The sequence below is a fragment of the Pelodiscus sinensis genome, chromosome 9, assembly GCF_049634645.1.
Source record: "Pelodiscus sinensis isolate JC-2024 chromosome 9, ASM4963464v1, whole genome shotgun sequence".
Taxonomy (NCBI): domain Eukaryota; kingdom Metazoa; phylum Chordata; order Testudines; family Trionychidae; genus Pelodiscus; species Pelodiscus sinensis.
In genome coordinates, this window is record NC_134719.1 from 25,123,694 (window position 1) to 25,150,652 (window position 26,959).

Genomic DNA, 26,959 nt, shown 5'->3' on the forward strand with positions numbered 1-26,959 from the left:
AATCAATTAATCAGATCAAATATTTTCTCTTGGCCAGCTGTATTTTTCTCAGCTCAGATGCATTCAGGTAGCACTGCTAGATTTCAGGTATGGCTTGAAATCTTTTTTACTGACTGGCAAGATACAGTATATGGGCACAAAGTATTCTGAGGAACATCCAAGACTTAAAATACACACACACACACACACACACACACACACACACACACGCACACGCACGCACGCACGCGCGCGCGCGCGCGCGCGCGACAGAAAACTGAGTGAGAGATTGATGTGGCTCCAAGTCAGGGACTAACGGAAAATAGGGAAAGAGAAGATGAAAAGGGTGCTTATTCTTGGTCCCCATTAACAAACATACAAAACAAACACTTATTAATTTCACATCCACAGATTTAAAAATGACTGCACCTAGTATTGAGCATTTGACTAGTTTAATATTGTAAAATTAGAAGACATAACCAGTGCTGCTTGGGTCTGGCCCAAGGAGGGAGCGGGGGACAGAAGAGAGAAGAGGACAGAACTGGCCTCCTGCTGACGCACCCTGGGCTATCCTGGATTCAGAGATGAGGGGCGGGTCCACAGTCATCGGGGGGAGTTCAGCCACGGCACATGCAGGGGAAAGGACTTGGCCCCAGGGTTTGTGGGGGGGGGGGCAGGGTTTGGGCAGGCTAGGCTGCAGTGGCCACTCTGGGCAGCCCAGTGGTGTAGGGGGGTGCTGCCAGTGGCTCTTATGGGGGGGCAGTCGGGCTGGGCTGTCTGGCCCCGGTGGTGCTACCCGAAAGATTGGAAGCCAGGGCTACAGCAGTGGGGTTAAGGATTGGGGTTTTAGCTAGGAACGTCACTTAATGACAGGCAAGCTGACAGAACCCCATTCCCAGTTGGCCACCTTGGTTGCGCAGCTGCCCGCAGAGGTCACTTTGCAAGATAGCTCTCCCCTGTGCTTGCTGGCCCCAGTGGTGAATGTGAGGATTGCATTCCCCTCACTGCTTCCTTCTTTTCCAGGTTACAGAAAACTATTTTCCTGGCACAACCAAACTCTGACTCTTGAATGAGAGTCAACAAACATCCATAGAATCCATAGAATCATAGAATACTAGAACTGGAAGGAACCTCAAGACACATCAAGTTCAGTCTCTTGGCCTCACATCTGTACCAAGCACCATCTAGACCAGTGTTTCTTAAATTTTTTAAGCCAAGGAACACCAAACAATTTTTTTTAAATGGGGAATACCAAAGATTTTTTGTTGAGAATGAGGGGGGGAGAAAAAAAAAAGGTGTGTAGGTGGGGGGGAAGTTATTGAGGGGGAAAAAAAGGGTTGCCTGCCCCTTTAAGGGTGGCCATTTGGAATTCTGTTGCTTTCCGTGGCACACTTCCAACTGCCTCCACCGTGGAACACAGTTTAAGAAACACTGATCTACCCAATCCCTTATAGACATCCAACAAACCTGCTCTTAAATAGCTCCAGTGATGGAGATTCCACAACTTTCCCCAGGCAATTTATTCCAGTGTTTAACCACCCTGACAGGTAGGAACTTTTTCCTAATGTCCAACCTAAACCTCCCGTGCTGCAATTTAAGCCCATTGCTTCTTGTCTTATCATCAGAGGCCCAGGAAAACAATCTTTCCCCCTCTTCCTTGTGGAACTGGTGGCCGGGAGCCTGAGTGGGCCCAGCAGCTATGGGGCTGGCAGACCAGCTGGGGCTGGCAGTCAGCAAACTGGCCAGCAGGGGGCAGGCGACAGTGGGCCAGCATACCACGCAGGGAGGGTTGTAGCGGGGCTGGAAGACTGGCCGGGCTAGATGCAGAGCCATTCCAAAGGAACAGTGGCCAGGGCCAGCACTGGAATTGGGTAAAGGACTAGGATTGTCCTCTCCTAGTCCAACAAACTCCCTCGTCTGGGACCAGTTAGGTCCTGAGAGTGCCCAAGCAGGGAGGCCCAACCTATACTATGAAAAAAGCCCTAATTACTGTATTACTTAAATGAAGCAAGGGTACACAAAAATTTAATATACAGGCAGTCCCCGGGTTACGTACAAGATAGGGACTATAGGTTTGTTCTTAAGTTGAATTTGTATGTAAGTCGGAACTGGCTCCAGATTCAGCTGCTGCCACTGAAACTGATCAGCGGCTGACTACAGGAAGCCGGAGGCAGAGTTGCTCTGCCCCCAGCTTCCTGGAATCAGCCTGATCAGTTTCAAGAGCTGCTGAATCTGGAGCCTGGGACAGAACAGCTGGGGCGCTGCCCAGTAGGTTCCCATAGGAGCAACCCGGCAGCACCCCAGCTGCTCTACCCGAGGCGTCCCACAACAAAAGCCTGGTCTGCTGGGGGGGGGGGGGGGAACGACTAGCTGCGCCCTCTCCCCCCCAGCAGACCAGGGACACCCAAGCAAAGCCGCCGCCTGGGCGGCTTTGCTTGTTTGCCCGGGAGCAAAGCCGCCCAGGCAGCGGGACCCCCACCGCCTGGGCGGCTTTGCTCCTGTCCCCCTGGTCTGCTGGGGGGGTCCAGCAAAGCCGCTGGACCCCCCCAGCAGACCAGGGACACCCAAGCAAAGCCGCCGCCTGGGCGGCTTTGCTCGTTTGCCCAGGAGCAAAGCCGCCCAGGCAGCGGGACCCCCCGCCGCCTGGGCGGCTTTGCTCCGGTGTCCCTGGTCTGCTGGGAGGGTCCAGCAGCTTTGCTGGACCCCCCCAGCAGACCAGGGAGACCGGGAGAAGCTTTTCTCGCCCCGGAGGACACAGGTGGCGACCCGCCGCCCGTGAGCTCCGGGGCAAGAAAAGCCCCGTTCATAAGTGCGGATCCAACATAAGTCGGATCCGCCTAAGTCGGGGACTGCCTGTATATCCCATCTCTTTAAAACAATCTATTATATATTTGAGAGCCTTTGTCTGTCTGTCCATTTGTTCTCAACTCCTCCTAAATGGTAAGAGCTAGGATCACCAAAAATGGTATACAGCTTCCTCTTACCATAACTTAAAGCAAGATAAGGATTTGGTTGTGGCAGGAAAACAGGATGTGCCTGGAAAAGGATTGCTTTTCATAAAGCCATACAGAAAAGAGAAAGAATCAGCTGACAGGTGAAAGGGAATGGATGGGAGTGAGCCCCCTCCAGCTGGCACTGCTCCAGCACTGAGCCTCCCATCAGCCAGGCGCCCTTTAGGAAGGGGGGAGGGGCCCGAAGTGAAATCCCATAGACTATTTGATTAATCAAAATTTAACATCCCTACTGGGGAGCGCATGAACCTGGACCTGCCCCAGCTGAGGGTCATGTACCTTCTTCCTCCATCTGTGCTCGCTAGAGCTGCAGTGACCATGGAAAGAGACGCAGTAACCACCATGTAAAAGAAGCAGTGAGGGACAAAAAGGCATCTTTTAAGAAGTGGAAGTCCAATCCCAGTGAGATAAATAGAAAGGAACATAAACACTGTCAAATTAAGTGTAAAACTGTAATGAGAAAAGCAAAATTTTTTTTGGAGCAAATGTTAACAAATCACCAGGACCAGATGGCATCCACCCAAGAGTTCTAAAAGAACTCAAATGGGAAACTGCAGAACTGTTAACTGTGGTTTGTAATTTATCCTTTAAATCGGCTTCTGTACCTACTGACTGGAAGATAGCTAACGTGACACCAATATTTAAAAAGGGCTCTAGAGGTGATCCTGGCAATGACAGACCGGTAAGTCTAACTTCAGTACCGGGCAAATTAGTCGAAAAAATAGTTAAGAATAAAATTGTGAGGCACATAGAAGAACATAATTTGTTGGGACAAAAGTCAACATGGTTTCTCTAAAGGGAAATCCTGTCTTACTAATCTATTAGAGTTCTATTAGGCTGCTTTTGTCTGCTGTTCTGCAGCCTGTTGCTCAGGGGAGGGGGCAGCCTGTTGCTGGCAGGAGGGGAGGGGGGAGGCGTGCAGGATGCGAGGCGGCGGGGGGGGGGGGGGTCAGCGGGCGTGGGGAGGCACTTTTCCTCTGCCCGGCAGCTCTGCGGGATCCCTGTCCCTGTGGCCAGCTGCTGCAGGCAGAGGCCAGTTGGAGCCGGCCGAAGAGGAGGAGAAGGTGGATTCAAGGACCCAGGTGAGCGAGCCCCGGGGACGCTGCTGCGCTCCGGGAGCCCGGCATGTATAGAGGGGAGGAGGGGCAGAGAGGCTGCTTTTGTCTGTTCGGCAGCCTGTTGCTCAGGGGAGGGGGCAGCCTGTTGCTGGCAGGAGGGTAGGGGGGGGGCAGCGGGCGTGGGGAGGCACTTTTCCTCTGCCCGGCAGCTCTGCGGGACCCCAGTCGGAGCCGGCCCAAGGAGGAGGAGGATCCTAGGACCCAGGTGAGCGAGTCCCGGGAATGCTGCTGCGCATGTGCGGGAGTTGCCTCACCCGTTCGTATCTAGGGATCTGACGTAAGTCGGATCCACGTAAGTCGGGGACTGCCTGTACTTAGATTTTTCAGAAACCCTTTGACAAAGTCCCTCACCAAAGGCTCTTGTGTAAATTACATTGTTATGGGATAAGAGGGAAGGTCCTTTCATGGATTGAGAACTGGTTAAAAGACAAGAAACAAAGGGTAGGAATAAATGGTAAATTTTCAGAATGGAGAGAGGTGTCCCCCAAGGCTCAGTCCTAGGACCAATCCTATTCAACTTATTCATAAATGATCTAGAGAAAGGGGCAAGCAGTGAGGTAGTAAAGTTTGCGGATGATACTAAACTGTTCAAGATAGTCAAGACAGAAGCAGACTGTGAAGAACTTCAAAAAGATCTCACCAAACTGAGTGACTGGGCAACAAAATGGTAAATGACGTTTAATGTGGATAAGTGTAAAGTAATGCACGTTGGAAAAAAATAACCCCAACTATACGTATAGTATTATGGAGGCTAATTTGGCTACAACAAATCAGGAAAGAGATCTTGGAGTTATCGTGGATAGTTCTTTGAAAACGTCCACACAGTGTGCTGCAGCGAGCAAAAAGGCAAATAGAATGTTAGGAATTATTAAGAAAGGGATAGAAAATAAGACACAGAATATCTTACTGCCCCTGTATAAAACTATGGTACGCCCACATCTTGAATACCGTGTTCAGATGTGGTCTCCTCACCTCAAAAAAGATATTTTGGCCTTGGAAAGGGTTCAGAAAAGGGCAACTAAAATGATTAGGGGTTTGGAACGGGTCCCATATGAAGAGAGGTTAAAGCGACTGGGACTTTTCAGTTTAGAAAAGAGGAGAATGAGGGGGGATTTAACAGAGGTATATAAAATCATGAGTGGTGTGGAGAGGGCAGATAAAGAAAAGTTATTTATTTGTTCCCATAATAGAAGAACTAGAGAACACCAAATGAAATTAATGGGTAGCAGATTTAAAACTAATAAGCGAAAGTTCTTCTTCACACAGCACATAGTCAACCTGTGGAACTCCTTGCCAGAGGAGGCTGTTAAGGCTAGAACTATAGCAGAGTTTAAAGAGACGCTAGATAAATTCATGGAGGCTAGGTCCATAAAAGGCTATTACCCGGGGGTAGGAATGGTGTCCCTGGCCTCTGTTTGTCAGAGGCTGGAGATGGATGGCACGAGACAAATCGCTTGATCACTGTCTTCGGTCCACCCTCTTCGGGGCACCTGGCGCTGACCACTGTTGGCGGACAGGCTACTGGGCTGGATGGACCTTTGGTCTGACCCAGTACGGCCATTCTTATGTTCTTATGCGCTTCTCACCTTACCCTAAGCTGGTGCATTGAGAGAGGGCTGGGGTAGTTCTCTCTTGCCAGAGCAGCCTGCATACTGAACTCCTCCGTCCCCAGTGCCACCCCAGAACAATGATTTTAAAATGAAGAAAAACAAAAATTGAATTAAGGACCCACGCAACACCAGGGAAATCTAGTATTGATATAAAATACTTTCAAAGTATTGGCTAAGAAGCTTGGAAAAGTAATGAGCAATACAGTTCACTCCAGTCAGATAGGTTGATTAAAAGAGCCTGGTTCAGATTAAATATGTCAGTTGATTAACATTATGGCATTCCCATGAACACTCTAGAAATTCCCTATGGAATGATTTCGTTCAATGCAGAGACAGCTTTTGACATAGTGAACTGCCTGAATCCTCCCTAGATGAATTTGAGTTTGTGTAGATCCTTAATTTCATGATGTGTGCATTACAACTCCAACTCTCGTATCCTATCAAACTGCACAATATCCTCCCCTTCCCTGTTTCAGGGAATTAGGCAGGCATGCCCCATCGTGTTCAATCTAGCATTAAAACCACGTGCTATACTAAATAAGGAACAGAAAGGTATTTGAGGGATCAAATCAGGCACTCAGAACTAAGGTTGTTAGCTACTATGTAATTGAATAGTCATGTAACCACATGAAATCTTAGTGGTTTCACGACTATTCGACAACCCCCACTCTCAGGGAGCCCCCTGTCACCCTATGCTGCTGCCTCTGTATCAGAGGAAGCGGGGGGGGGGGGGGGGAGAATGCATGTAATCGACAAGATTAACTGATAAGACTAAGCTTATTGGTTAATCATACAGTAGACTACACATTGACATCTCTACTCAGAACACAAAAATCTTTCTGTATCAAGAGGTCATTCTACTAATTATCAAAAATCTGAGCCAGTTTAGTTCAAATATTCTACAAACAATATACAATTTTGGTGCATTCTCTGGTAACAAGACAAATTGGGTAATTCAGAAGCAAAAAGAGGATCTTCCTTGGTCTAGATAGCAGTTGCTCTCCAATAGGGACATCTAGATGGCAACAGATAATCCTCAGACATCTTGGCATCCTGTTCCCTAAGGAAATTAAAAACTGTCAAGGTTAAAATAGTCCCATTAATCATGCAGTTAGCAAACAAATTTAAATAGATGGCAGGCACTTCTTCTCTCCCTTTAGGGAAAAAAATAATCAAAATGAAATCCCCTAGCTGTATTCTTGGTTTCATTTTACCAACAATCACCATTATGAGTAAAGTATCAGAGGGGTAGCCGTGTTAGTCTGAATCTGCAAAAGCGACGAGGAGTCCTGTGGCACCTTATACTTTACTTCAGTTAGTCTATAAGGTGCCACAGGACTCCTCGTCGCATTATGAGTAAGTTCTTTTTGTGGGTTATACAACAAACCCAGAAAAGGTGGCTTTAAATTTATCAACCTTGAACACATTACCATCAGACAATATTTCTTAGCCAAAGCCACTCCGTGACTGATTCCTTTGTTCTGGAGAGCCCCAGATTGGCTTCATCAGGAAGCAAAATTCATTGCTCCTTTACCCCTTTCCAGTGTGCTGCACTTGAATTATCAATTCCCTAAAGAATTATCATCAACTACAGTATTATGGAAGCCAGAAATACTTGGCATGGCTACTAAATTTAAAAATCATTCCCTTCTACATAGCAAAGCATCAACTTGGGATAGCTTGAAACTCTGTATAGCGGAACATCCCATCATTTACTCAGATTGAATTAGGAAAGGGATTTTGACCATCAGTCAATTTGTTGAAAACAATACCTTTCTCCCTCTTAAAATATTAAAGGGTTCAATCTAGGAGGAGGAATAGGAATATATCCAACTTGAACGTACCATCTACAATCTGTGTGGCTACAATGCCTGGGCTACCACAACACAACTGAACTGTTTCTATTTTTTCAAATATTACCCAGACATAGTATGCAGACAAGGTCAGAAAAATCTGAATTAAACACAGGTTCTCTAAAACAGAAATAGAAATAGCAACTATGTCAATTATGATCTGCTAACCAATGGAAACCAGTTTTAGTCAATTCTTTGAACAGTTCCTTGGACCTCCATTTAAGATTAATCCGGCAGAAGAGCATATGGAAGTTGCACTGGTACCCTCTTTGATTCGTCAAACCAGGTGCCTCTAAAGCAAATCTTACCAATGTTGATGCTATTATTCAGCACATATTTACTTAATCCATATGCTCCTGGAATGCTGCTATACTTGTATGTTTTGGGCAGAATTCAATTGCAGAGTTAATTTTTTTCCTATGAAATAAAATTGTGTTACCAGATACACATTATCTTAAATCTAAATCTAATAGGAAGCTGAATAAATGTGCAAATTATTAGTGCTTGATAGTCAGACTTCGATAAAAGACTAGTTTACAAAACTGGAATTTCAAAAAAAGATTAATAGTTGAGGACTTAAGCACAGACATCCTAAGTTTGGCCATCATAAACATAATTGTATACTCTAACAAATACTCAAGAAAAATTTTCAAATATAGGATGACTAAGGAATTATCTGCATGATCCTAATAAATGTATGGGCCTCTCCCTCTCCTCTCCCTTTCCTCTCTATCCACTTCCTTCCCTTCCAATCTCTATCCCCTTCCTCTGAATTCTGCTTCTATTCTTTGTCATATCGTAATAATGACAGGGGAGGGATCACGTGAGGATTACCTGTTGTGTTCCCTCTCTCTTGGGCATCTGGTATTGGCCACTGTCAGTAGACAGGTTACTGGGCTAGATGGACCATTGGTCTGACCCAGTTTGGCTGCTATTATGTTCTTAATAATTTTATTTAACCTGGTTTAATTTTTATAAACAAAAGCTGTTTATCTGTAAATTGTATAGTACAAATAGTTGATTTATATTTGAACCATTCACATTTTTATAAATAAATGTTCCAAGTATAGGTAAAGTTAAATAACAAAGTTGATTATTATTATGAAACATTTATGTACTATGAGAAGTTTATGGATAGCTTATATGTTTAGTTTTTCTGCTTATTTTAAAATGTTAATAAAAAGTTAATAGAGTCCATACTAGGGATGTAATTGCGTAGCAAATTAACCGATAAGCAAAAGCTTATAGGTTAATGCTACAGACCACATGCATTCCCCCTCCCCCCCCCATCCTCTTGCCGGTAAATTTTTAGCAGCCTGGCTCAGTTCTGGCTCCCACCAGGTCCAGAACCTTCCCCTGCTGTGGCTCTGCACTTAAAGTGTATTAGGAGCCAGGTGGGCAGGCTGCCCAGCTCAGTTCCAACTCACACCAAGTCCAGGAGCTTAGACACACACACCCCTTAGACAGGGGCTGCTGCTACCCCACACTGCTGCCTCTTTACCAGAGGCAGCAGTACTGGGCAAAAGTCAGCCGGTTCAGAAGTGGAGCTGATTTTTAAAGTGGCTCTCCACATGGACCAGCTCATGCCTGGCTCCACCCCTGGGAAATAAAGAATAGTCGACTAACCAATAAAAATGTATGAAGTTACTCAACTATTAAATTAACTGATATTTAACATCCCTAGTCCACACCAAATGAGTCATGTACCATAGTTAGGGTTAGAATGTTACATATCATTTTGACAGATAAAATTGAAAGAAAATGCTTAAGAATAAATATTATCAATTTACATTTTCACAAATATGGAAAATCATGGGGTCAGACATTAACTATTTAATGATAGAGTGAAGTTACTCACCTTGGTGCAGTAACTGTCATTTTTTGAGATGGGTCCTCCCCCCCCCCCCCCGTGGGTGCTCCACATTAGGTGCTGGGCTTGCTCTGGCGCCGCAGGACGGAGATGTCTAAAGCCGTAGTCAGTCGAATCGTGCATGTGCAGGCCTTGCGGTGTTCGCGCTCTCCCACGCTGCGTGATCCAGTTTCATCCAGTTCCTCTGGACCCGCCTCAGGATCTGCAAAGAAGAAAACAGACTCCGAAGCGGGGAGGTGGGTGGGTAGTGGAGCACCCACGGGGACACACATCTCAAAGAACGACAGTTACTGCACCAAGGTGAGTAACTTCGCTTTCTTCTTCAAGTGATGTCCCCATGGGTGCTCCACATTAAGTGACTGAGTAGCAGTACCCACCCGAGAGAAGGAGGTGCGATTCAGAAATTAAAGAGTATGTAAGAAGGAGAGCACTGCAGATGCTACAACAGTGTATGACTGCCATTGTGTTTGAATAGCGCAGTGCTTGGCGAATGTTTGAAATGAGGACCACATGGCCGCTCTACATATGTCAGGGAGAGGGACACCTTTTAAGAAGGCAGTAGAGGTAGCCACTGCCCTCGTAGAGTGGGCTCTTGGGTACTGAGAAAGGGGTACATTTCGTGTCACAACACTGGGTTACACAGGACACTATCAAGTTGGAGATTCTCTGAGAAGATAAGGGCTGTCCTTTGGAACGTTCAGCAAGGGATACTATCAACCTGTCAGTTCTTCTAAACGGTTTTGTATGTTCCAAATAAAAGGCTAGAGCCCTAAAGACATCTAGTGTATGAAGGGTTGCCTCATGAAGTGAAGTGTGTGGTTTTGGATAAAAAGCGGGTAGAACTATCAGCTTAAGGTGAAATTCCTAGCAAACCTTAGGAATAAAAGCTGGATGGTGTCTCAAAACAACCCTACCTTTGTTAAAGACGGTGTAAGGAGGGGATGCTGATAATGATGTGATCTCACTGGTTCTATGTGCCGACGTGATAGCAATGAGGAAAACCAACTTCGTGGTGGTTCAAAGAGGTATGGTGGCTAAAGGCTCAAAAGGTGGAGTTGTTAGGGTTGAAAGCACCAAGTCCAAACTCCAGAGGGGGGCAGGGGCAGGGGCAGGAGCATGCAAGGGAGGGTTCAGATTCAGCAGTCCCTTAAGAAACCTTTTAGTAATGAGGTGAGTCAATAACGAAAAACCCTCTATGGGTTGCCGAAACGCAGTCAGCGCCGAGAGATGGACTCAAAGAGGATAAGGCTAGACCATTCTGTTGCAGGTGCATTACACAGTCCAGGATCGTGGAGATCGGAACTAGCTGGGGATCCATATTGCGTTCAGAACACCATAAAGTAAAATGTCGCCATTTGGAGAGGTAAGTGATGTGCGTATTCTGTTTTCTGATATGTATAAGTTTGTTTTTGACACTGTCAGAGCATAGGGCCTCAGAAGGGTTCAACCAACTAGGTACCAGGCTGAGAGGTGAAGAGTAGGCAATTGCGGATGCCCGAGAGAGCCGTGTTTCTGGGTTAGGAGGTTCTGGATTAACGGTACACTGTATGGTGGACGTTGTGCAAGTCACAGGTGGAGTGGATACCAATGTTGGCGAGGCCACTCTGGTGCTATCAGAATTACCAAGGCTCCATCGCATTTGATTTTCTGTAGGACTCTGAAAATAAGAGGGATAGGTGGAAAAGCATACATGAGCGGACCTTTCCAATTGAGGAGAATAACGTCCCCTAAAGAGCGGCGACCTAGGCCTGCTCTGGAGCAGAAACGGTGACATCTTCTGTTGTTGGCAGTAGTGAATAGGTCTATTTGAGGGGTGTCCCAACGACAAAAGATATAATGGAGAACCTCACGATCAATCTCCCATTCGTGGTCCATCGCAAAATTCCAGCTGAGAGAATCTGCCATCGTGTTGCCGGTGCCAGGTAAATAGGACACCAGAAGGGTAGTGCCGTTGGCAATGCACCAGTTCCATAGCCAGATTACTTCCATACACAGTGAGCGGGATCGCGCCTGCCTTGGTGATTTATACAATACATGGTCGCTATATTGTCCATAAAGACGCCCACTGTGGAATTGTGGAGATGTGTACGGAAGTGTCTACAGGTATTCGCAACTGCTCTCAACTCGAGAAGATTTATATGCAAGAGACACTCCTGTGGCGACCAGCGACCTTAAACGGAGAAGTTACCCATTTGAGTGCACCAGCCAATTAAAGAGGCATCTATGGTCATGTGTCAACAAGGGGGCAGATGCTGAAATGGAGTGCCTGAAAGCAAATTGTCATCTACTGTCCACCAGTGGAGTGAAGACTTGACCCTGGACGGGACAGTGATGTTCTTGCATACGTCGTGTCTGGTGGGGTCGTATATTGTGATCAGCCAGTGCTGTAACGGTCAAAAGTGTAGCCTGGCATGGGAAACAACGTATGTCGTGAAGGCCATATTACCTATTAGTTTGAGTACTGTAATGACTTGTACCGAATTCTTGTAAAGAAGTGCGTCTAGTAGGTCTTGCATTGTCTGAAATCTGGAGATAGGTAGATATGCCTGTGCTGTAAGTGAATCGAGATGAGTGCTTATAAATTCTAGGCTCTGAGTAGGGATCAAGGTGGATTTGTCTTCATTGAGAAGACGACCTAATAGGCAGAAAGTCTCAATAGTGGTTCGCACCATCTCTGCTGTCTGTATGGACGAAGTTCCCTTTATTAGACAATCATCCAGATAAGGATATATGACAATGACAATGCGCTGCAAGTGAACAGCAACGACTGCAAAAGTCTTTGTAAAAACTCTTGGTGCAGTTGCAAAACCAAAGGGCAGCACCCGATACTGGAAATGGTCTGTGCCAATCTTGAAGTGTAGAAATTTTCTGTGAGCGGGATAATTTGTCACATGGGAATAGGCATCTTTCAGGTTGAAAGCAGCAAACCAATCGCCTTGTTCTAGAGCCAGTAGAATGGAAGCTCAAGTCACCATCTTGAAGCGTTGTTTTTGTAGATATTTGTTTAACTGGCGAAGGTCTAGTATGGGTCTCCATCTGCCATTTTTTTTTCTCTACCAGGAAACAATAGGAATAGAATCCTCTCTCTTGAAATTTGGATGGGACTTCCTCTATTGCGCCTATGTAGAGAAGATGGAAATTTTCAGCCCATAGTAGGGCATTGTGAAAAGGGACAGGGATGGTGGGGTTGTAGGTGGAGGAGAAAGGAATGGGATGACATAACCTGAACAAATTATCTCTAAGACCCGTTTGTCGGTTGTGATGTTGGCGCATTGGTCATAGAAGGGCCTTAAATGATGGTGAAAAATGTGACCGAGTCTCTGCAGGGGTGGGTGCTTGCTCCTGACCAACATATCAAACATGCTGCTTGTTGCCAGGGTGCGTTTGCATGCGGTTATTTTGGTTTCGGTGTCTCGTTGGTCTTTGACATTGATTCTTACGTGGTTAGTCAAACTGCCGATGTAGTGGTTGTCAGTGTTGTCTAGAATGGGAGTAATTGCAATGCCTCTGAAATGGTGTATATCATTTCCATCTGTATGGTGGAGTGTACATGCCAAGTGACGGCAAGGTTGTTATAGTGTCCTTGCGGAATGCAAGACTGAATCAGTCTTTTCTCCAAATAATGATTCTTTTTCAAATGGCAAATCCTCCACTTTGGATTGCAAATCCTTTGGCACTCCCACTGCTTGAAGGAATGAAGCCCTGTGCATGACCACAGCTGTGGCTGTGGTGTCCACTACATCCATAGCAATCTGGAGGCTGGTACGGGTGGCAGCATAGCCCTCTTGGACCACAGATGGAAGGAGAGGCCTCAGATTCAGGAAGGGCCTCTATCAGGGCTGTCAGCTTTGCATAATTATCAAAATTATGGTTTGATAAATGTGCGAGGTAGTTACCGATTCTCAGGAGAACAGTAGACGATGTATACACTTTTCTCCCAAATAAGTCAAGCCTTTTTGTCTCCTTACCTGATGTGCTTGATTTATATTGAGGAGCCTTGGCCCGTTGCTGAGCTGCATCAAGTACCAAAGAATTAGGGTGAGGATGAGAAAACAAAAATTCAGATCCTTTAGGGGGTACAAAATATTTTTTATCAGCTCGTCTGTTGGTAGGAAGAACAGAAGCAGCAGTCTGCCAAAGCTCATTGGCAACCTCTAAGATACCCCTGGATGAGGCTATTGCCAATTTGGTAGTATGAATAATCTGCACATCTGCACCGGTAATGGTTTTGGGCATCTTCAAGGCTGAACAGGTGCTTGAAGCAGAAGTGCCCGACTTCAAGCTGGAGGTAGTTCTGCCACAACACGTCAAAGTCAGAGATCTACTCGGCGATGGCCTGGGTTTCTTAGGAAGCGTCCTGGATGGAGAGGAAGAGCTGTTTTTGAGGGTGTTATGCTGGCAGAGGCGGGGAGGCTGATCAAGGTGGTTAGAGCGCCTTATCAAAAACGGATCATGCAGAGCCTCATTTCTCGGTCACACCGAACCCTGGCCATAAGTTTTGAGCAACGTACAGTTTTGTGGTACATGGCTCTCACCAAGACAGCGAATGCACGCAACATGGCCGTCAAAAGCAGGCATGGCATCGCGGCACAGGGAGCATTTTTTAAATCCAGGAGAACCCGGCATTGTGAGGATTACTCCAATTCCTTCCTTTTCTATTCCCTCTTCTTTTTTAACTATATACAAAATTAAGTAGTAACAGGGAGAGGGAAGGAGAACGAAAACTTAACAGAATAATGTTATGAGGAAAGAATTTTTTTTTTTTTTAAGAACGTGAACTGGTATAACAACTATTTAAGAACTATGTATAGAAGTAACAGGGAAATAACAGGTATTTTCTTTTCTCACAAAGCTGAAGGAGGAGGAGAGATGATTAGCTCCATCTGCAGCCTGAGGCGGTTGAAGAGGAACTGGATGAAACCGGATTGCGCAGCGCACGAGAGCGCAAATGCCACAAGGCGCCCTCCCCCGCACATGCGCGGTCCGACTGACTAGGCTTTGGACATCTCCGTCCTGAGGCGTCGGGGCAAGCCCAGCACCTAATGTGGAGCACCCATGGGGACATCACTCAAAGAAAAAAATTGGGATTCCAAAAAGTATAATCAAAGTTTACTAACATTTACCAATAAAAATCTAATCCTTCTAACATTAGGCCACATCTACACTACAATTTATGTCCACCTAATCTGTGTCAGCATACAAGCACTGCAGTTATTAAAATACTTGTGTGTATGTGCACGCTTTGCTCTGTGTGTTGGTGAAACGCATCCTCACCAGAAGAATTTGTATTCACTGAATTGTCATGTGGGACATTATGTAACAGCCCCTGAAGGCCAGAAATAATCGACATAAGCAAAGTTGTATCTTAACGGACACTGCATCAACCTAATTACATTGACCATGACTCTAGGCTGCTCAGAAAGGTGATATTACTAAGTCATAAGGAGGCACTTACATTGGTGGAAGACCAATTTAAATGAAAACACTTCCACAGATAGGTGAAAGCAAGGCAGCATGTCTCACCCTAACTAGATAGATCAATACTCAATCATATGATATAGGTTGGATCTTCCTGATCCAGCATCCTCGGGACCAGTTGCAATTTGCCAGACCAGGCGAGGTCCCCTGCCACTGGCCCCCCAGTCCAACGAACCTCCCTGCCGTAAGCTCAGCTTCCAGCCTCTGGCACCCTGCCTCCAGCTGGCTGTGCTGCCAGACCAGGCTGGACTTGCCAAACACTATCACCCCTCCCCAAGCCACACCACTATATCTCCCTGTCCCTGGGCTCTTTGGTCCAGGAATATCTGTGGACCGGATGTTGCCGGACAAGAGAATCCTAGTTTCGATAGTTACAACCTGTATTCTAATTTAGGTGGGCACCAAAAATACAGCTGCTACTTACCAGTCCTCATTGAGACCAACTAGGCTGGTTCAGATATACTAATTTTATTTTGGTGTAATTTCACTGCCTTCAATTGACTTAATTCTGATTTAATTTGACATACATGAGAGCAGAATTAGGACCTTCCCTAGTAATGGTATAAATAGTTTTGTTACTGATGTACTTTTCATAGAGTCTATGTATCCCAATGGTCAGTGCTTGTTACAAAACCCAGCTACAGAGCCTAGTACTTGAGGGCTTGTCTACACTATGGAGAAAATTGACCCTCTGGAGGCTGATCCTCTAGCATTCATTTTAGCAAGTCTAGTAAAGACCCCCAAATCGAACGCTGAGGGCAGCTCCTGCTGGCATCCTGTACTCCTCATTCTGTGAGGAGTAAGGGAAGCTGGTGGGAGCAGCATAGATGCTGTGGCAGCTTGGCTTAAGGTAAGCTGAATCCAGCTACACATTTTGCATAGCTGGATGGAGTATCTTATGCCGACCTGCCTGCTCTAAAGTAGACCAGGGTTCATTTCACTCTGAAAAGAATCATGCTTTTAAGCTTTGAAGGGCCCCAGTTCAATCCTTGCATCAGTCATCATAGAAGTAGCAGTATTTCTTAGTTCTACTGTATGTATTTAGGCTGTTTTTTAAACTGGCTTGCTCATGGATTGGCTCCCCCGGCATCCTGCGTTGCTGCCTGATACAGAGGCAGCAGTTCGGGGTGGCAGAGATCTCCCTGGGAGATGGTCTGGGAGCGCACTGGCTGCTGGCCTTTCCCCCAGAAACTATCAAATAGTTGTGTAACCACAAAGATTTCATGCAATTACATGACTATTCAAATACCCGCTTTCAAAGAACCCTAAAAGACATATCTTTACTAAATTCATGACTCATTTTCTTTACCAGGACATTAACTAAATTGAGAATGACTCAAAATTAAATATCTTTAAACCAATAGTCTGGACTGAGGCTGCAAAATATAAAAATACTAAACTACCTAAAATTACTGTAACCAGTCGGACACAACCCCATCCCACCTCTTCACTGGCATCTAGCTGACCAGACATACTCCTCTGCTTTTCCATTCTTATCTGGCCTTGGCTTTCTTAGTTATAATTTAAGCCTTTTATCATGCCATTGGTATGTTATCTGTAGTACAATGCAATTTCCTGTACTCAAGGCCATCATGAGGACCAATTTTGCTTAGAAACCATATTGCTTATGAATATGTATGTAACCTGTGGAATGTGTGTGAGGTGTGAATGAGAAATACCCAACCAAAAAGGCAGTTTAGGATCCATGACCTTTTAAGGCAAGCAAAGACCCTGCAAGCAGACAAATTAACTAAGAAGCAGCCAGAAACTCTCCCTTGGACAAAATGTAACCTCACAGCTGAAACCTGGAATCGCCCAGAGGAATCTCCGGAGGAAGACTATGGTCGAGTCTCCGGGAAACTGACGCCTGGCCAGCACTCAAGCCACCAGTGAAATCAAAAGTAATCTACACCACACTTACTGCTTGCTTACAAACTGGCAGCATGAATGTGGGGGATTGTGGATGTTTCATGTAAGCCTTCTAGTCTGACTGATGAGTTTCTGAACGTAGTACAGAAGTATAAAAAATGTATTTAAATAACTGTTCTAAAATTACAAACATATAAAGTGAGTCCTGAAGTCAGACGAGAGAGCATGTAATCAATTCGTGTATAAGCCAAAGGCATGGTTCATTCCTCAAGGAATGTACTAAGTATACGCCTAGCCAACAAAACAAAACACACATGGAAGCAAGTATTCAACTGACTCAGGGTTGCAGGCTCACACTGCAGAGATAAAAGTAGCAGTGTAGATCAGGGGTGGGGAACCTTTTTGGGGTCGGGCACCGGTGACCCACAGGAAAAAAAAAAAATCAGTCTGGCAGGAGCCAGTGCGGGCTCCCCAATGCTGGGGCTGAGGAGCCCTGAGCCCCAGGGGAAGGTATCCAGGCAAGCCAGGGACCGCATCTGGCCCCTGGGCCTGAGGCTCCCCACCCCTGGTTAGCGATATTAAGAGGCGAGCATTAACTAATCGAGGAGTAGATATAATTTTTATCAATAGGCAGCCCGGATCAGTCCCATCTCGTGCCAAGTGTGCGACCAAACCCTGCTGCAGCTCTGCAATTTAAAACACAGGAGGAGCGGGGAGAGGAGGAGGGTGGGTGGGCAGGGTGCCCGGCTCCTACTGTCTTTTAAATTAAATTACAGAGCCACAGCAGGGTTTGGTACCGCACCCAGCACAAGCTGGGACTGAGCAGACCTCCCTGCCCAGCCGGCAGCAGCCCCTGTGCTGAAAGAGGCAACAGCGGGGGGGGGGGGGAGGGAGGAAGGAGAGCAGCACTGCAGAGATGATGCTGGGGGGGGGGGGGAACCAGCTTCTAAGCCAGCTGCCCCCCCCAGCTCCTGCCCCCCCCGCTTGCTACAGAGGCGGGGGGGGGGGAGGGAGGGGGAAATGCAAGTAGTTGACTCAACTACCCAATAAGGATAGGCTCCCTGATAGCCATACCCCTGGTGTAGATGTTCAGGCTGGGTCTCAGAGCTGGAACTTCTACACTCCTGAGACTCCAAGCCTGAGCATCTATACTGCTTTTTTTAGCACTGCAGCAGGAGCAAGTCAGTTAATCTGGACTCAGTCTCACTGTTGCACATTTTGTTTTGTTTTTTTTGCTGTGTAGAGGCACCCTGCAAGAATGCACAAAAGACTTTTTTTAAAAACATAGGTGGAAATGGTGACATACATAATGGCATCAGTTAGAATTAGGGATATAAAAGCCATTTAAAAATGTAACCATGTAGCCACTAAAAATCCTAGCAGGTTCTGCAGTATAAAGTATGTAGCTTTAATGCTGCAGAGCCTAACTATAATAGAATCTGATAAGCGAATGCTTAACAATTACACTTTCACATCCCTAGTTAGGATCTGTAGACCTCACAAAAGGAGTGGGCCATTGAGACATTTAAATTAAGAAAGTGAGAAAGAAACCTGGGGCACTGAAATAGGAAAGTTGTATGGACACATTTCTTCATGCTTAATTCTAGGGCAGGGGCACAAGTCCACATTTCTAACCATTTTTAATATTTTAAAACTGCCAAAACATGTTGATAATTTCATGCACTCTTTTTGCACATTATTTAGTTCCAATTATTTTTCCAGTTTTCAATATGCATCAATAATGACATAGTACTGAAACAAGTTATAGTGTGTCAGTCCCAAAATCATGAGTCAGACTCCTTAAAAAATATCTAAAGATCTGCCCAAAAAATACCAGTTTTTTAGAGAAAGTATAGTGAGTATTTAGACTCTTAGCTTTTGAACATCCGCTGCTAATGCCCATGGTGTTAGTCAATTACTATCTGAAATGTACTAGAAAAGCTGATTTTGGTCCCCATTGCAGGAACAGATGTAGGTGAGTGCACTCATCTCCTGGCTCAGCAATGAATGCTCCCCTCTCATCTCTCAAATCAATCTTGTCCCACAAACCCACCAATTCTATTCCACATTAGTTCTGCTCTCCATCCCCATCAATTCTTAGTCTAAGTCTGTGTCCTCCCAGAGCTGGTGGAGTAGAGGTGGAGGCAGGGAAGGGGAAGAAGGGCTGCCCTGAGCTCAAAGCAGAGGAGATCAGTGGAGCCCTCTGAAGTGCTGGGTCTCTCTCTTCCCACCCTCCTGTGAGAACAGTGCTGGTTCCTTATGGAAGGGAAAGAATTCGGATTCCTACAGCAACCCTTATTTGGTGCTGTTTCCCACAATGTGTGAGAGAGGGAAAGGCAGACAGTAAAAGGGGTTTTTTCCTAAACCAGGCTCAAATTCACCAGAGCTAGCTGAAATCCCACAAGTCTTTAAAAAAAAAAAAAAAAAAAAAAAAAGTTGGCAATGCTGCTGTTTAATTAGGGGGTCTCCTAAGTCATGTATGTAAATTTTGCACTATGCGAAAAAGCCCAACAACAATGGGCCCAGAAACAAGTACTTAAACATATACTCTTGTTGTAAAAGTAATTACAGCATAATCCCATAAGTATTGTATTATGCTAATATTATAGAACTACAACCTACTTATAAAGGACATGAACTTGCAGTCATGAACAGTTTAATGAATACTGATGCAAGGGATCATGTGTAAGTATTACTTTAAGACTAAATCTTCAATAACAGCAAAGCACAGTAAAATGCGATGATGGCAAGAAGATGAAGCTAAAAAAATTCAAACTGAAAAAAATATATGCATTTTAAACCATGAAAGATAAATACCCTCTGGTATAGTCTACCAAGGCATATTGTAGATTTTATCAAGATAGGATGTCTTTTTAAAAAGTTGTGCTATATTAAAAACACAAACAAGCAAACAAACAAAAAAAACCACAGCTACTGAGTTTGAGGGAATCCCTGGGTAAAATTTCATGCCCTGTGTTATGCTGCTCAGACTAGATAATCATAATGGTCCTCTTTCTGGCCCTAAAATCTATAAGACTGAAAAAATACTTGGGTTAAGAAGAAAATTTCCAGACACACTGCTGCACACTCTTGCATTTTTTCTTAAGCATTTAATAGGTACCTCTGTTGGAAACAACATACCACATTAGATCAGCTATAAAACCAAAAGGAATAGTACACAGAAGTCCCATGTTTGTTTAGTAGAGGTATCAGAATACTTTCCTCTTGTTTCTTCTGAGCTAAAAATGCCTTTCTTCTACTTCAGTGGTTCTGAAATTGTGGGCCAGGACCCAAAGTGGGCTCTAACCCCATTTTCGTGGTGTTGCCAAAGCTGGTGTTAACTTGCTAGCAGGGTTCCTGACAAGACTTCACAGAGCCCTGGGCAAAGTATGGCAAAGCCAGCTCCAGGCCCCTGGAAGGGGCAGGGCTTTGGGCAAAAGGAGCGAGGCAGGAAGCTAATCTCTCCTCAGCCAGCCCTTCAGTACCACATGGGGCTCTGGCAGCAATTTATAGGGCCCAGGGTATCTGCCTCTTTTGCTGCCCCTGCCCCTCCCATTGGTGGGCCTGTTTACTGGGGCCCAGGACTGAAGCCTGCGCATGAGTTCTACTGCCCAGAGCCAAAGCTCAACATCTTAGGCTTCAGCCTTGGGTGCTGGAGCTCAGGTTACGGTTGAGCCAGTCCCTACAGTTCAGCACAGGTGAGTCTGATGCAGGGTAAGAAACCTTTGGTAACCATGGAGTTTGCTTTGATATTGCAGGGATACATCTGTTCATTTACTCTTTTATAATCGTGCTAGAAGAGGTAGGAAATCATCAACATAGATAGACTTGCTATCTGCTTGTGATTTCCTATGTACACTTAGAGGGGGCACAGCAGAATAGTTTATGTACACAGGGGTGTCCCATGAATCCTCCATCACGATCTTGAGGAAACTTTCCTGGAGGTCATTTGCAATATTCTACTGAAGGCTTCTGGGGAGGTCTCCTTATTTCTTCTGCTGCATTAAAATACTTTCCCATGCCACTCAGCAATTACTTCAGAGGGTACCCCTGCAGCACTCATGCTAGCAGTATGAGGACCTGATCTACAACTGGATGTGTGTAGGAGCTGTTCCCTTTCAGCCTCTGTAACCCTCAGAAGTAAGATATTTGCTAAAACCACCACCATCTGTGGAAAACAATGCCAGTTTTCAATTCATTAAGCCTATCAGCATACACTCATGTTCATGAGTTACCCCATCTTACTGTCCCAACTAGCCTTCTTCCCTCTCTCTGAGTCATACGCATCAAGGCTGGGACTGCTACCTTGCTCTTTCCAGGGGAAGTGAAAATATAGTGTTGTAACTTGTGTAGGTCAAAGAAAAGTGAGCTCAGTATACTAAGTTTCCATTTATCTTGGGAGTACAGTAATTCCTCATTTAACACTATAGATAGGTTTCAGAAAATGATCAAGTTAAGTGAAAACGTGTTATGCAGGGTCAATATTCTCACTGAAAATAATGGAAAAGGTGGGGGTTGCGTCTCAAGTGGTGGTATCTGTTGGGTCCCGGACATAAGGTTGGGGGAGAAAGGGGACTGGGTTACACCAGGGAGGGGAGGTGTTTGGCTCTGGGGAACAGAAGGGGAGGAGAAGGGAGGGGGACTGGGTTGGCAGTATGCTCCTGTGATGGGTCTGCCGGGACCCGCACTGCGTCTGGTGAGGGGGCATCGCTGGGGAATGGCGCGGCGAGTGGCAAACCCTCCGCCGCTCTGCAGGGAAAGCCCTGCACAGCCGCCGGCAACTTGCCGGCTGGGGAAATCGTGTTATTCCAGGGACGGTCAGGTAATTCAAAAAACGTTCCCTAAAAAAATCGTGCTATTGAGAAAATGTGTTAAGCGGGCACGTGTTAAATGAGGAATTACTGTATAATCAATAGTATCTCTGTGCACTATATCTTTTGTAACTAGAAATGTGTTTTTTAGCATATCTCCTTCCACACCAGCATAGCAGTTAAGACAGATGAAAAGAAACAGGACATGGGGTGACATGTTTCACAAGATCCTGCAAGACTCTGGTGCTTTGGCTACTGAGCTCAGGTCTTGGTGGATCACCCTGGACATGGATGGAGCAGAGAGGAAAAAAGCACAAGAAAAGGAAAGATGTGCAGAAGGAGATGCTAGTGTTTCGTTAGCAGGAAAGGAGACATACTGGAGATACGTGCTGACCTTCAGGTAGCACAGATTCAGTCTTGCCTTTCTCTGCAACCCATACAGAACTACATTCTAGTATCTCCATACACATCTATCACACATTCCACATGGCATCCAAGGCAGCTGCACTATCTCTACCACACCAGCTTTGGGGGAAAATACAAAGAAACAATCAGAACCACACATGCACTGACCTGAGACATACACAGATGGCATATGTGTTTGTGAAATGAAAATAACTGCTCATTCCCCTTCAAAGATTCTCTCTCCTATATTTATAAAGTTTCATTCAGTTACAAATACCTCTCTCATATGAGTTTGGAATAAAAGTCTATGGAAACCTAATTCATATGCTAGTTGGGACAGACACTCACAGATAATAGCAAAAGGTGCATTTGCAACATTACTAAAAACTTACAGAGCACTCATTCATACTAGAACGTAAAAAAACAAAACAAAAAAAGCAATGCTAGGCAGAGCACACTACAGCTATACACAATTACTGTGGCTCACTTAAAATGTTCTTTCAACATCTCCCTGAGCCTTATACCAGCGATAACAGGATGCTATCTGGCTGCTCAATATCAGCAGACAGAGAGCCATGGAAATGTTTCTTCATTTGCTTCACAGATACTCCGAAGCACACAACAAGCTGCTATAATCATTGGGATTTTTCCCCCCCACTGAAGTCAGATCTTGTGACTAGACAGTACCAGAGTCTTTCAAAGGGCAAAAGGCACATTCAACTGTCACTCTCAACTGTTGAGCCTATAGTTCAAGCACTCATTGCTTCTACTGAGATGGCGGATATCTGGCTCCATGAGCCATTGGAGTAGGCTGAGTTTCCCAGGATCACAACAGGCATTTCAACATTCACAATGGTCTGTTCATAAAGATGTGTATGGGATGTACCTTCCCTGATCTTTCTCAATGGAGGTAAGTAAAATCCCTGGTGCTCCACTGGCACTTCCAATACCATAGCAAAGTAGCCATTTCTGTTGCTGTATCATATAGCAAGGTAAACTGGTGGAAAAAAAATAGGGATATGCATGTCAATTATTATTGCACCACAATTTACGAACTCCACTGCTATGAAACCATTTACTGCACTCTACACATTGCCCAGAGCCACAGTGCTTTGTAGCAGGATGTACTTAATCACCCAGCACACATGCATCACAGTAACTCCCAGGGTGGATTTCTCAACTCCAAATTGATTCCTGACCAACTAGCAGCAATTTGGAGTTAACAAGCTTTCCCAAAACGATCTCCATTAATTTCTCCAATGTCAGTGCAACTTTCATTTTTGTGTCGCTCCACTGGAGGTCTGGGCGAGTTCTGCACATTGTTCAAGGAATATGGCTTCGTGCATTTGAAATTTCTGCAGTCACTGCTTATCATCCCACACCTGCATAATGATTTGATTACATCAGTCAATGTTGTGTTTTTTGGGCCCACAATTGGCATTCAACCATCTGCAGCTGCTCCATAAATGCCAACAACTCTGAATTGTTTCCATCTCCCACAGAAAGCTAGCCTCCAAGGAATCATCATGTTCCCCAGAGCTCCTCTGGTGGCTCTGCAAATATGGAGAGTGCTGTGTTTGCAATACAGGCAGTCCCCGGGTTACATGGATCCGACTTACATCAGATCCCTACTTACAAATGGAGTGAGGCAACCCCGCACTAGTTGCTTCCCCCCAGCAGACCAGGGAGACGGGAAGCTAGTGCCCCCCCTCCAGCAGACTAGGGAGACAAGGAGAGGCTTTTCTCAGCAGACACCTCAGCTTGAGAATAAAGGACTGAGGGAAGTGAGGTGTGGGAGAATAAAACTGAGCTCTGGAGAAATGTTTGGCTAGAGTTTCCCCTATAATATGTACCAGTTCCGACTTACATACAAATTCTACTTAAGAACAAACCTACAGTCCCTATCTTGTACATAACCCGGGGACTGCCTGTACTTATCACAATAGTGCAGAGCTCTGCAGAATCCAATCTTTTCACATGCATGGTAGACACACAGGTTTGCCGGGCTTTTGAAAAGAGACACAAGACTTTACAGAATACAGATAACAATATAAAATGGAGAAAATGGGATCATGGGACAATGACACTATGTTCCCAGTCTCCCGTGTAATTCATATGCCCTCATGAAGTATTGCAAACCCTTCCCAAAACACAATGCACTAGATGCAAGTGCTAGTGACTGTGGTGTATGTTCTCACTACAAGGAACATAGTGAGGACATGCAAAAGCAATTTAATTATTAGGATGGCTGTACGTTGACAAAAGTTATGTCAACTTAATTTTGTAGTGTAGACTTGCCCCAAAACTAAGTAGATTAACCAGGATGAAAACTGCAGATGAAGTGGTGCCCCAAGAAAATAACTTAAAGGAATAAATCCACTGTTTATTGGGTACTTTTCATTACACCATGTGACTCAAGTTACATTAAAAAAAAGTAAATACAAACCTATAACATTTCTTTTTTCCTCCCTCTTTAACAATCCTGATTTGCTCCCTTCACACTTTGATCTTTTTGTGATTGATATCTCCTCTTTAAATTTCTCTCTTCTTCTCTCAACAACACAAGTAGCTCTCCTATTTTGTGTAAATTCCTCCTTTTTCTATACCCATGAACACTCTCCCCACACACCCTAAACCCAACCCATCATATAAATTTAACATTTTAACAGATTCTTAAGAGCCAGATAATTAAAGATGTTAGTCAAAGACCAACAGAAATGATAAGGGAATTCCCAATGTCCAGGTGCCAAAGGAATGGGAAGGTATAGGAATAAATACAAAGGTGTCATACCTAGATCTTAGGTGAATTTAACTTTAAAATCAGTCTCTGGCTACTAATTGTATAATAAATGTGTAGTGTTCTTGTCCATGTCTCCATAAATCCACCTGTCTCCCAGAAAGAAAAAAAGAGCATGCACATTTTGTCTCATGCTGTTGCTCCTCTTTCATTTCAGGGCCCCTACCAAAACCAAAAAAACCAAAACACTGGCAGTCTTCATTTCTATACCATTAGTTGTCTTATGGCTGCTATGACTATTCCTTTACCATACCATTCTGGCTATTTTTAGGGAGATGTTTCCACTACTGTACGCCTCCCTTCATATGCAAATTATTTAATTTTTCTTCCTAATAAGCAACTGCAATGCCTGCTGTGTTCCTAGTCAGAGATTTCCCAGACAGCTACACAGTGAAACTGACCTCATTCTTGTCAGAGTCCTAGGGACAGCAATGAAATTAGTTAATTTTACTCTGTTGCAGTTTGGCAAAGCTACGACTAGATGGCAAAGGAAGTGGAACTGTAGTCCACATGCTGCCTCAGCAAGACAACATTATATTGGTTTAGACTCCACTCAAATTTGAAGATTATTTCTGCAAACTTTTAATTTCTTTTTTTTTAAAGCTACTCTGTAAAAACTGAAAGCATTCACCCAAGCTTTTTACTAGTCATGTGTAATTTGCCAAAATCATTTTTCAAGTCATGTGAAGAGTTAATTTATTTATTAATTGAATATTTAATAGAATAGTTTATTATACCTATTGCTTTCTCAAGGTTGCATTTCTTATAAAAATAGCATAACTTCACTAATAATTCATTCACATTGTTAGTATAATGCTATTTTGCAAAAAAACCTATTTGTATTACTACAGTAGTTGTAATACTCATACAAAAGGTTTCTTGTACAGCTCCTTCAACTGTGGAAGAATAAAGTAGAAGCATAAAGTTCAGATTTTCAGTTGAATCAGGATTAAATCACTTCATTTTCTATGAAAAATTCTACCAAAGCTCAATAAGGTACAGTAAAACTCCAGTGGTCCGGCATCCAATGCTCCGGCACTCCTGATGGTCCGGCACCATCAGGAACCCGGAAGTGCTCCAGCTGCCGGACAATTGGAGCTGCTCTGCGCCCAGCTTCCCCAATTCAGCCGCTGCTGAAACTGACCAGCAGCTGAATCGGGGAAGCCAGGGGCAGAGCCGCTGGGGTACTGCCGGTTGGTCCCATAGCGCTGCCCCTCGGGGCTGCAGAACCAACCCGGCAGCACCCCAGCTGCTCTGCCCCAGGCGTCCCCAGGTCAGTCGCTGCTGAAACTGATCAGCAGCGGCTGAATCAGGGACGCCTGGGGCAGAGCCGGACTATCGGAAGGCAAGGCTATGAGGGGTCTGAGGTGGCATCTCCCCACCCCACTCCAGACCCCTCATAGCTCCCCCTTCCAATAGTCCAGCATATCTGATAATCAGGCACCTCCTGGATCCTAAAGGTGCCGGATTATCGGAAGTTTACTGTAATAGCATTGTGGTCTTTGAACACAGAATTAATTTTCTGAATCTGCAGCTAAACCCATTAAGTATTTTATGAGCTAAAATAAACTAAAGCTTTTTCCCTCTCAGGCCATATTGTCCTTAGTAGTATTAACAGAATAACAAGGGCCCATATCATAGTTAGCATTCACTCTAATAATACGCATAGGCTATATCTGGAGACTGTTTTTAAAGATCAAGGGTAACTTATTACCATTAGTCTTCAAAAGTAAAAAACTTCTTCTTCAATTGCAGCTGTCAAATAATATTCTTCCACAGAGAATATGAAGAACTGTCCCATTTCAAAGTATTTGCCATCTCCTATTGTTCTTAATGTCTGGTGATACAAGGCTGCTTATAAGTAAAAAAAGTCCCTTTTCAAAATAACCATCAGGCCTCATTGTTCCAAATAAGACTAACGTTAAGCTTCCCTCAGGAAAGATGGTGTGCCCCTTGAAGGGAGAAATAATGAAAAAAAATTAATGTGTCTCAAAATCAGTATAATATAAACTGGAGCGGCATGCACTATTAGGCACAACTCATAACTGCATGATGTCATTACAAGGTAGAATTTAAGTTGTATACTTATAAATGTATACTTCAAATGGGTCCTCTGTAAGAAGGTTTTGAAATAACTGGGACAGCAAAATAAGTGGGT

The 26,959-nt window shown here is 44.7% G+C and overlaps 1 protein-coding gene and 1 long non-coding RNA gene across 10 annotated transcripts in view; one reads left to right on the forward strand and one right to left on the reverse strand.

The window, feature by feature from the left end:
• The window catches only part of ZZZ3 (zinc finger ZZ-type containing 3), a 120,491-nt gene that overhangs the window by 55,863 nt on the left and 37,669 nt on the right, over positions 1-26,959 (reverse strand). For 7 of the 9 annotated variants that reach the window (XM_075936294.1, XM_075936298.1, XM_075936297.1 and 4 more), the window contains one exon: positions 22,891-23,001. The exons of the other annotated variants lie outside the window; for them this stretch is intronic. In XM_075936294.1, the coding sequence (XP_075792409.1) occupies positions 22,891-23,001 (111 nt within the window). The remainder of the gene's footprint in view (positions 1-22,890; positions 23,002-26,959) is intronic. 9 annotated transcript variants of the gene reach the window in all.
• LOC142830570 (uncharacterized) lies at positions 1,395-14,423 on the forward strand. Its single transcript, XR_012905929.1, has 3 exons — positions 1,395-1,526; positions 10,709-10,804; positions 14,294-14,423. It is a non-coding gene; the product is annotated as an uncharacterized LOC142830570 (long non-coding RNA).